Raw genomic sequence first — 12,188 nt, forward strand, 5'->3', positions numbered from 1 at the left:
TTTTGCTGGGCCCAGGACTAAATCATCTGCAACAGTCCCCCTCTCAACATGTGAAATTTAATGTGAAGTCCCAAGGGGGCCCCTCTCCCTCTCCCTCTCCCTAGAAGAGGAAATTATTTAAACGCCAGGATGACTCTTCAGTAGAGGCCTTTTCATGCATATACAGTTCTCTCATATGGGCAGGGCTGGTTGGCTGCCTTGAGAATACTTTGCATTTGCTGCCATCTAGTGAACAGAATGGAAATGTCACTTCCCTCTCTATTGGAGATCCACCATACACGCTGCACAAACAGAGCATTAAACATCCTTAAAGATCACACACACCCTGGTCACAGGCTCTTCACCATGCTACCATCTGGCAGGCGCTTTAGGACTCTGCGTGCCCGCACTACAAGAATGAAGGACAGCTTTTACCCTACTGCCATTAGACTCTTGAACTCAATTCGTCACCTGCCCCCCCTCAATACTTCAGGACTATCGATACTGTGAGATGCACATGTATTTTCATGTATTTTTATGGATTTTATTTATTTATTGTTAATATATCTTTTATTTTGTGGGCATTTGTGGGTTGCTACTAAACATAATCTCGCTATATTTATATAGTGACAATAAAGTCTACTCTCTACTCTACTCTATTCTTTATTTTTTTCCTGAGTGCATGAGTTTACCACAAAGTGTTCTTAAAGGATTATAATTTCCAATAAAACATATAGGCCTATGTTTGGTTTTTACTACTTTGTTTTATTATTGTTCATATGTATTACTACCCTATTATTACTTACTACTTTGGCTACTTCTTACACAAAGTAGATAGCCCAGTAAACCAGCGCCACCCGCTGGATGCTGAAATTTTTCACATCTGGCCTCACATTTAGGCTGGTTTATCTGGCTACCAAGTAGACATTGCTTTATCATAATGCACATACAATGTCCCATTCTAGAATGTGTGTGCAGTAAAATGTAAAAAGGAAGAAAACGTGGAACTGCAGATCTTATTGAAAACATGTTTATTCTTTACACTGATGCTCAGTCACATTCAGAGTGAATCTGTTCAACATCAAGACTGTGCACACATGTATATGATGACCACACAGTTAACATGTAGCCAGACTGACATCATATCACAACTGGGCCTGTTGTTCAGGCCACCACTGACATCAAAATACATGTCCATATAACAAAAACTAAAAGAGAAAATTAAAAAATACCCCCAAACAAATAATGTCTGACATGCAGAATCCAAATGAAATAAAATCTGCTCATTGTATCTACTGTACTTGAGACAGTTAGGAGATGGACAATGACTTTACAATGAAGGTTGTTTTCTGTTATATTTCTTTTAACCAGGAAATTACCACTGCTGTATTTAAATAAAAAAAATCCCTTTCAACATATTCCTACTCAAATGTAAAACAGAAGTTAAAAATGAAAACAATTCAAAAACCAAACACTTATTCATCCATAATCATCTAGTCATAAGTCCAAACATGATGTCCAACAGTCCATAATAACATATTTAGAAAACAAGGAGGCTGTATTTACAACACAGTTGACGTGTTTCATATTGCCCATGGAAAACAGTGCAAGTTGATCAGCGACAGACAATGTAGATGCATGTGTAGCGTCATGAGGACAGCCACACATTGACACACCCGGGCAGACAGACAGACAGACAGACAGACATCCTGATGTTAAAAAAAGTACCCAATAATGTAGTCAAGCAAAAACCCACATCGCTCTTGTTTAGTTTTGATGACACAACACATTTATTTCCGTAAGTATTTGGTGAAACAACTCCACTTGGGACTACACTGATGCTGATATGATTCAAATGTTAAAAAGAAAAAAGCATCCAAGATGCATTAAAAAAGGACCAGCCTACAGAAGATGAATGCAATAGCTGAAATGGAGATTACACATCGGATCATCCTGATTCATGAATTAGCTGCACAGACCATTCTTTGACCACACATACAGCAGTAGTCCAACTACAATACTATCAACCTGCTAAACAACAACTGACAGGAAGGATCTATTTGGAAGAGCAGAGAGGGGGTTCCACAGAACCTTTCTTCAGCCTCACAGCCAAAGATGACAAGTCTTTTTTTCTCCTGGCATTGACGGAAAAAAACATGATCAGTAAAAAGACAGTCAATTAATTTACTGACGTTTCTCTGTGTGACGCTAGACATGCCGTTGAAACCTCGAAACCCAAAGTGCAGACAAGTATAATGAAATATTTCTTCTTTTTTTTAACCATGCCATGAGTCACAAGCTGTTTATAACAAGAGAGCATTTCTGCCATGAAGTTTATCAAGTAAATGGTGAACCTTTCTACATATTTTTTAATACATCACATATAAAAATATATCATACAACTCAGTTTATAATCGAGTAATTCTATGCAAAATATTCATAAATCCTTTAGAACTTTGAGATTTACAACTGGCTTGAGCAAATGTTTGCAGTGAATAGTGTTTTACCATTACCAGGAGCAACGTTAATGAACAGACAAAAATTACAACAAAAAAATATCGCACAAAAAACAAAAAAAAAACAAAGAAAGCTTATGCACTGATATGAAATCATACATTCTCAATTCTTAACACACAAACAGAACGCCAGGAGCACTAAAAAGTCAGATGTGAACATTGAGACGGTTTTGCAAGGATGGATCCATTTCTGTCAGTGATCAAAATTAGGACTTGTCGTTTTAGTGGATGAGTACAGGTTACGCCATTAAATGGTTGTGTAATTTTAGAATGCTCTTACTGAAAGGGTTATTTGAATCAATCATAATAATACAGTTTGACTACATTTTTTTCTATAAAGGCCACTGCTGCTAAAATGTGGTTCAAGTCACCACCCATGAACTTCTGGTGGAGGGAAAGTAAACCTTTATGAAATATAGCGGGGCAGAAATGTGATCATTTGTGTTTTACTTCCTACTGTTTTTAAAATCGTGTCCATATCTGAATGCATTTCATTAAAAACTAAAAAATTAGCCAAGAAATAATCAATACAGCTTTTACAAAGAAAATATATAAAACCATAAAACCACAATTCATCATATACATTAAAAACATACAGGCATGAGGAAAAACCCAGGCACTCAAGAAAACATTTCTTAATTTAGCTGGGGAGTCTGTGCTTTTTCAAAGTTGAATCATAATACTTTGCCGTCGTCATCTTCAACGCTCTTAAAAAAAAAAACGATCCTCAGCAAGAGACAGCTCGTTGTGAGCAAGAGTGCACAGACATCAAGAAAAGGTATTCTAAATGTACTCACTTTTAAAAAAGGTAACAATAATGCAACATCTAATTAAACGCATTTACCTTTTACCTTACCTGTGATCATGACCTTTTTTTTCACTCAATGAATGGACACAGAGATGTAAAATCTCTTGTATTTCATTATATACATGTCTAGATGCGTGTGAGCCGGGCAGAGAGACAAGTTGGAGGATGGGAGGAAGAGAATGAGGAAGAGGAAGAGGAAGAGTGCCACCCGCAGCCAGCGCTCAACACACGCACAGTGCCGCCTTGCGATGCTGCTGCAGGATGGGCGAGACGTTGGGTCCTCGCTTCTGGGCGCGCCCCCCGCCGCGTTTCAGAGGGGTTCGTTCTGCATTTTTCCTTCGGTAGGGGTGGTGCAGGGAGCGGTGTAAGCCCCGGCGAGCGCGCTTCGTTATGGGGGTTGACAGGGCAGTAGCGCGGGAGGAGGCCACAGCATCAGCACCAGCACCAGCACCAGCAGCGGCTGGGGGCTCCTCTGAGGTCCGGTCCCCTTCATCCCTGCAGCCGCTCAGCGGTGCGCCCGAGAGCCTGGAGTCCTCAGGGTCCAGTGTGGACGGCGAGTCCAAAACGTCATACAGGCTGCCTCCCGACAGGCCATTGGATCGCTCCAGAGGGGGAGGAGAGTCTCCACTGGGAAACACCAGGACTGGCTCAGGGGCCTGCTGTGGACACAGAGGGGGATGGAGGATATAGATACATATGGAATGAATACGTTGTATACTGCTGCCCATTGAATACAATTTGTATACGCATTGTATACCGACAGAGTGAATATCTTGTACACTGCCCACTGAATACAATGTTACACACACTTTATATAATACCGTCTGAGTCTGAGCCTGAGCCAATCCCGACTTCCTGTGACATGGCGCCAAACGTTGCTGCCCTTCTGATATTGGTCCAGATGTGTTATGAATATTGTAACGTTGTGCACAGAGTTATTTTCTAAGGAAAAATAAAACCTGTTATCGGGGACTTTTATCCTTGGTTGGGTGCAGTGCATGGGCCCACTATGTTTATAGTGATATTTAAGATGCTGAAGGCTATTCTACTGAGGATTGAATAAATTGCCTTAGCATAAACGCATTGGCAAAAGCTTGGGCCGTGCAAGGGCTTTTGGATTCACTAATAGTCAGACACTTCCATCATTTTTAAGCAGTGCAGTGAATACGCCTAAAAATGTGGCGTTCTCAATGCAGAGAGAGAGAGAGAGAGAGAGAGAGAGAGAGAGAGAGAGAGACAGAGACAGAGACAGAGACAGAGAGATAGCAAGAGAGAGAGAGACCCATGTCCTTCACTAAACGGAGCGGTGTTTGCATGATGCATGAAAACCAGACAATAGACATGCAAACCACCACAGAACAATAGACAACAACAATGGAGGAGACTCCTCCATTCAAATGCCAACGACTGCTTCAAAGCCACTCTGCTGAGGTGGACATGGTGGACTGGCAGACAGGGCTGGGCACCATTTACACACGCCATAAACGGCCACTGTAAATTGTCTGTGAATCGTTCAGCTTTTATGCAGTGGCCGCTGCACCAGCCATAAAGTACTTACCATTACTTTAAAGCCTGAAACACATCCAGCATTAACAATGAGCTTCCCTGGGGAAAGAGCGTGCCATAGCTTGACTATGGGCTTGGAGAACAACATTCTCATAGTGACTTGGCTACAACCAAGGGCTGAGGTAACAAATAAACAACAAAAAAAAAGCTCAACAAAATCGCATCGCAGTCAACGGTGCACCATATCTCTATACAAGCATGGGGACGAATGGGGACGCCTCAAGATAACTGATAGGTGTTATGTCTGGCTGGCGCACTAAACTGCACTTGTCATCTTCAAAACAGCAACACAACAGCGCCAAATGCAAAACTGGAGCGAGATCAAAGTGCTTTGCTTCCCGACTAAAACCAAAAACACTTTTTTTTTCACATGAAAGGATTTAACACACACACACACACACACACACACACACACACACACACACACACACACACACACACACACACACACACACACACACACACACACACACACACACACACACACACGCTTAGCCCATCCTCTTTCCCAGCCTAAACAACAAGCTGTGTGGCTTCTTCATAAACAAAAAAAAAAGAAAAGAAAAAGCTGGCAGAAAACAGAGAGGATGAGTCACACTGCTGGCCTACGTCTGGAGAGAGATGGGAGACAAATCCAAAGTCAGCAAGGGAGACTGGGCGTAGCACAACAAATATGTACAGCTGCATTGTCAGAGTGCCCATTAAGAACCTGGTTAATCCAACGTCAATGTCACACCGGCTAGCTATTATAGTTATTATCATGATTATTAATCATAATTATTATTACTGTCTACAGTTAAGAGCTGCATGCAACCTAGAGGTTAGTCAATGTCATCACGCCACGTTGAAGTTCAGTGTGCTTTAGTATGTCCGAAACACGGCACACAACACAAGGTCAAACACGCTGTTTATGAGTTGAGAAGATGTGAGTGCAATCCAGGCAAGGGGTATTAAGAACAGTCCACCATGTTTGGAAACTTCACACCTCACCTTGAGTTAAATAATCGAGTTCTACTTTTGTCCTGTTCTCCCAGACGTTCTCTCAGTCTTGTACCTCCAAGCTAGTATGCATCATGAACCAATTGGGTACACAAGCCGGTCCGGTTTCGTTCAATGATAACAGGCTAGCTCGGAACTAGGATCGACATCCCCCGACTCGGAGAACGATTTGGAAATCAGGGAACATGTAAAGCTCAAGGCGGGGTGGGAAAAGCATATTCCCAGAAATGATGGAAAGTCGCTTTAAGCCACCACATTCACAAATCTAGTCAAGCATGACATCTTAATTTATGTTTATGATCCCAAAAAATCTCGCCAAAAAAACCAAAACAAAACAAAAAAACAGCACATATCGGTCTGTTAGAAAGCAACCCATACCTATTCCAAGTGGATCAAGTCAGACAAAAGCAGACGACTGCCTAAGCACCTCAACATTTCCCCTGTAATGCGAGAGACCACAAAAAGCACAAAGCATTTTTCACTTGTACAGCTGGACTTAAGCCACTTAAGTAGGGGAGAGGAACGTCAGCACAGCAGGTCAACCTCAGGCAATCCTTGGGCCAAATTGCCAGAATATAGCAGACAAGTACCATTTGGGAGGGCATATGATCAAATTCCTAAATATCCCTCGTTGCAGTTTTGATGAAATAGACCTCTGAGATTTTAGTGGTCATCACCTAATGAGTAACCCACACGCCATAAAATTAACAACACCTGGTGCACATCCTGGTTAAAAGAATGAGGTGCCGATACACGTAGCTGGATATTTTTATATGTGGATATTTTTTTCTCCTGATTGTATTGGTTTTGGCCTTCCGTTTCCACATAGCAGATATTTAACATCCAGGTATAAAAAGCAGGAGAAAAAATTATCCTGTTTAGGGGGCTGAAACGCATTCGTTACAATGGAGGATTTATTTTTATCCGCATGTTGCGTTTACACCTAACCGGAGAAAAAAACACCCTGCTAAAAAAAATATCCTGCTACGTGGAAACATCACCTTGAAGAGTATCGTAAAGGCGATGATAAGTTCAGGCAATAGTGCTGGACAACAACATAGCTGGCTCCTAATTTTCTGATGGAATCGTTATTATAATGTGCCCACTGCTGATCCAGGTCCGCTCTTGATGAAAATCTTATCGTGATCAACAATCAAAAACATCATCAAACAAACATCATTATAATGTCCTTACCCTGACACGTTGCTCAGAAATGCGCCTTGTGTAACATCACCTTAAGTTTTCATTTGAGCACATTGTTGAAATCATCCTTCTAAGTTCAGTTGTTCAGTGAAGAGTGACCCCTGTGTTTATCAGTATGTGGCTTGGCCCATGGACTAAGAAGGATGGGGCATGCATATACGAACCTTGATGAGAGGCGTGTCTGCGCGTGAGTCGACCGGCGGGTCGTGCTGCGGGCCCTCGGCCAGGCTCAGGATGACCTCGTCACGGTGCATGGGCAGCTGGGGTTTGCCCGGCTCGGGCAGGGCGATGACGATGACGCTGGTGTTGTCGGCACGGAGCATGCGTTGGCGCCACCGCAGCAGAGCGTGGCAGCCTAACCGCCGGGCACACGACATGCCAAAGGGTGCCTGTGGGGGCAGACAGCAGGAAGACATAGTCAAAGCCTATGGCACAATGAGTTAATACCATGAATGATGTGGGAACCAGGTTCGAATCTGGCCTGGGCTGTTTCCAAATGCCTGCCCCCATGTCTCTGTACCACTCTCTTCTTATCCACTTGTCATTGTTCTATCAATAGGAAAACAATTTGTGAAAAACTTGGGCTCTAAAGCTGGTCCCTTACATTGCCTGCAAGTTAGACTTGACATTTCATGGAATTGCCCTCTTTAACTTTGTGGATTGTGGGGGCCCTCATCACAAATCCCTATGGACCACAGTGTACATGCATTGCTCACAAGTATAAGACCCTTTCTGTGGTCATTAAAGGGTGGTAGTTAAATCTGCTGGTAAGTCCATAACCAAACTATTATGATAAGCGATTATCTCAGTGGAAGCATGTTATGAGTAGGCTACAATCGGTATGTTACACCTATGGTTCAGGAGGATAATTCTTTGTCATACTGTGAAGCTTTAACGCACATTCCTGTGATAAGAAGAGCTTTACTGTACCTACTTAGCGACATACACACATGAATAAATACAAAGAAACGCTCAAGAACTAGGCCCTTTAGGTGCTAGGTAGTCTTCTGTTCTGCCATTTTTAAAAAGCTAATCTACTTGACCATTATTATTGGTGCTGTTATGAAGCGCTACTGGTATTAGTTTTACGATCATGCCCATTATTGTTGTTGTTATGAAGTACAACTCACGGCAGCTTTCTCGTGACTGCACTATTAGTTTTCAATCCTCACCATTGCTATTGTTGTTGTATTGTTATTGTAGTGCAATTGGTATTACTTTTGTGATCATGGCCATTATTACTGTTGTTATTACGTGCTAGTGCTACTCACGGCAGCTTCGTCGTGGCTTTGCAGCACGGTGACGGCCTCCTGTGGGGGCACCATGTTCCACAGGCCGTCGCTGCCCACGATGATGTAGCGGTGCCGCCGCAGGTCCAGCGTCACCACACTGGTGTCCGGCTCGGGGCTCACCACAAACTCGCCGCTGTAGAAGTCGTAGCTCCACAGATCACCTACATCAGACACACACGGAAAAGTTTGATTATTCCATGTATTACACGTCAAGGTGTCTCATGCCCTCTCAAGAAGTCTCATTCAACTTCTGATTAATGTACATGTACAATATGTTTCTGCTACATGTTTACAAGTTGCATTTTTCCATTAGCTTAACCCAGTACTCTTATCTGCCACCTACAAATGTATAAAGGGTTATAGGCCAAGTGTGATTTCTAGTCTCTCACTTTATGCATAGTGAATGCAAGGGAGACCACACAACGGAAACATTACTCTACCCTAGACAAAATTGTATATATGTAACGGAAGGATTTCAAGAAAACAAATTTCTCTTTCTCTGACTTCTCTAATAAAGTTAGTTAATGACAAAAAAATGACAGCCCAAACTTCCTTCAGGGCTTTTTCTGAACGGGGAAATAGGGGCACTCCACCCTCATACCTCCGCGGGTGCGCCCTCATACATTTTATATATATATATATATATATATATATATATATATATTATATATATATTTGAGCGCCCCTAGTAAATTTCTCATTCACGGGGGGACACCCCCCTTCACCCCCCTGCAACCTGCCATGATGCTCCCTCATGCCAAAAAATCCTAGAAAAAGCCCTGTTCCTTGATGCTTCCCAAAAGCATTACAATTTAATGTGAGGCAGTGGCACAATATTCTGGTCAGCCAGGCCATGTCAACTCACCCAGGGCTCTGGCCACGGCGAGGAAGGGGATCTGGTCGATGACTGTGCTCCGTCTCACAGGGCCGTTGTGAGTCAGCCGTGGCCTTTTCCACACCACGCGGTTCACACCAGACTTCTTCACCACACTAAGGAATCAGGAGGGGGAAATCAGAGGAAGATGCTAGGATGGGACTGGGGCTTGACATTAACTTTTTCAATCAACAGCCATTGCGGCTAGTGAATTGTCCGGAGTGACCAGCCATCAGTCTCTCTACTAGCCACACTTGTCATAGTTAAACTCTGGATGGGACACTCAGGCTACACCAAGAAATCTGACATTTCAGACTACGTGACACACAAATAGGAAAAGGAAATAGTGAGGAGGTCTCTCATCAAAGATCTGAATGTTCCGTATGTTTTACATTACAAAACAACTTAATTGCAGAGATACATTTATCATAGAGGCACATAACAATGCAATAACTTACCTACCTACACATTTTTATATATACCAGCCACATTCAAAAGGCTTGACAATAAGCTAATTACTGATAATGGATTTTTAAGAGGAATACAACCATCGGTATTCAAAATTGATGCCAACAGATTGGTAACAGCTTGCAGTGGAGTTCATGATGCCTTCCTTCCACTGATTCGTAAACACACATTAGATCCTATGTAGTGATTCTCAATCTGTGTTCCACAAAGTTAAGTGGGCCAAGACATAATTTTCTAAAACTCAAAAATGATATTTATGTGTGTATTGCTGTTGACTATTTGTTCAAGTTGCATTGCTTATTGCGTCAGAGGTGGATCGTGAACATTTCAAATTGGAGAGGGTTGAGAGCCAGTGCTGTAGTGTTCGACACAGGGATAGATACAGTAAAACCCTGCCATACTGATGGGCATCAGGCAATCTAATGTATCAGCTGAACCCAATTACCACCACACAGCCTCAGCCAGGTTGACGAGCTAATTTGTGAAATCACCCGTGTTAGGTGCACAAGCAGAGGGAATGTCTGGCAGGAGTTTTATTTTCTTAATCCAGTTTGTCCGCCCCTGGCTGTGGGCATGCGGTATGTCAGGACTCTCACCTGCCACCAAGGCCTTCGATTCGCTGCCGTTCTTTGGGCAGCTCCGGCTTGTGGTCTTGTGTTACCTCCACCGCTTTGATGACCTTGTCTGAGGGATCCTCCCTGACCCCAAGCACGACAGACGAGTCCCCCACATGCGCCACATACATGCGGTCGCCACGGATAACAACAACGCTGGCTGTGGTCCCTGACGTGCTTGGTAGGCCAGTGATGGTCTTGGGCCATTCAGCTGTTCGTGCAGGGGGTGACAGAATGTATGTTTACATGTTAGGACAAAGTGTACAGAGTTGTAGGCAATGCATGATGGCAAAGTTCTGAAAAGCAATTAAACACAATACAATTCTCAACAATTTAAGATTACACAACAGCTTTGCAATCCTAAATCAAAACAATTTCCACTATGTTCAAAATAACACTAATGTACTGCTCAGTCTGCCCACTTCCATAGCACAGCGAATGCATAAAAAGCTAATGTATATGAAGCTACCTTGGTGTGTGTACCCTAGTAGCTGTATGACTCAAACTAAAATGCTGACTATGCAAAATCTACTTTCGTCTGCGTTGCCCGGGAAGTTTGAAAACACACGACGACAGGCAGTCAGAGGGGCAGTCGATAATTTAGGTGAAACTGGAGACTTCACTGGTGATTGGACAGCCACTTTCGTGTTGATAAGAACAGAACGTCCTAAAAATCGAATGTGACTTAAAATGGCAAACCAAGTTATTATTAGACAACAGTGCATGACTAAAGCTGATACAGTATCATCACAGAGTATTGGTATCAGGCTACAGGCTTGCTAATGAAATGCACAGGACCAAGAGACTCCAAGAGCTGAACATGCTCTGACATCTATGATTATCCTCTGACTTGTATATTCCAACATCGTCCTAAATATCGGGTCCGACAAGAGACGAAGAATGCTCTCAAAAACAGTCAGAGTCTAGATAACAATACTTAGAAAATCCCATCCCAGCGGGTAGGAGAACTAGCAGTGTTGCTAGCTAGCTGTAATGGATTCCCTGATTGACGCTCCCAACCCAGGACGCTCCCATTTCATCTCGCTCCCACTAGCCAGACTATCGGTACCACCGCCATATGACGGAGCCAGTTATCTTGTTGATGTTAGTTTTTTGTTTCTAACCCTAACCTTAACCCTAAACCTAACCCTAAACCTAACCCTAAATTGCTTGTATGTGGCAGTAGGCCTATATGATGATACGTGAAATATAATCGGGTGGGACCGCACGTCCGGGAGTGATAGAAACACCTGGGACCGCACGTCCGGGAGCGATCTCAGTTGGGAGTCTCCATCCCCTTACCGCTGTAATGTAGCTAACAATTTACGGTTTTCAGTTACACAACAGAGAGCAGCAACGCTAGCCCATGCTAGCAGTCGATTTGAAGTCAATACTCTGCTGATAAGTTCACTTTTCTTTCCAAATTCACTACAGGGGTTGCATTAGTGACCCAATTCCCCCTCTACTACTGTGGGTATATGGTTGATGGCAACTTACGGAGCTTTTTCCACATTGCATGGTGACAGGCAATGAACCCTTTTCGAATAGCCACACACACATCCCGGTAGTCTTTGGACCAAAACCCCCGCTGCTTCTTTATAAAGTCCCATAGGTGATCCCTTGCGAAATGTGCTGCCTCCCGACCTCCGTGGCCGTCGAATACGGCAAAAAACGCCACAGATCTTCGCGTTTCTGGTGCCGAATCTGCTTTTGGTTCTGATAACCTTCCTGCCGTTTCGTCTGTGCAGTTGTCGTTAGTGTCTGTACTGGTTTTATCTCCTTGTTCATCAGTTGTTACATTTTCTGTCCACGTTACACTAACAAGTGGAGTTGTGTTTTCAGTAACAGAGTCTGCTGGTCCAGGTGACT

At 43.1% G+C, this 12,188-nt stretch overlaps 1 protein-coding gene across 2 annotated transcripts in view; it reads right to left on the reverse strand.

Moving 5' to 3' along the window:
• Positions 1-993: 993 nt before the first annotated feature.
• Positions 994-12,188, reverse strand: part of ppm1db (protein phosphatase, Mg2+/Mn2+ dependent, 1Db) — an 11,508-nt gene continuing 313 nt past the window's right edge. The window contains exons 1-6 of one of the 2 annotated variants that reach the window (XM_063203386.1): positions 11,817-12,188; positions 10,302-10,530; positions 9,229-9,353; positions 8,343-8,524; positions 7,236-7,460; positions 994-3,959 (exon numbers count right to left, since the gene is read on the reverse strand). The exon at positions 11,817-12,188 is cut by the window's right edge and continues 313 nt beyond it. In XM_063203386.1, the coding sequence (XP_063059456.1) occupies positions 3,525-3,959; positions 7,236-7,460; positions 8,343-8,524; positions 9,229-9,353; positions 10,302-10,530; positions 11,817-12,188 (1,568 nt within the window). In that variant the 3' untranslated portion in view covers positions 994-3,524. Of the gene's footprint in view, positions 3,963-7,235; positions 7,461-8,342; positions 8,525-9,228; positions 9,354-10,301; positions 10,531-11,816 lie in introns of both variants that reach the window. The other variant, XM_063203384.1, reaches the window with a different exon arrangement.

Source organism: Engraulis encrasicolus, chromosome 7 (genome assembly GCF_034702125.1).
Source record: "Engraulis encrasicolus isolate BLACKSEA-1 chromosome 7, IST_EnEncr_1.0, whole genome shotgun sequence".
In the NCBI taxonomy this organism is placed as follows: Eukaryota; Metazoa; Chordata; class Actinopteri; order Clupeiformes; family Engraulidae; genus Engraulis; species Engraulis encrasicolus.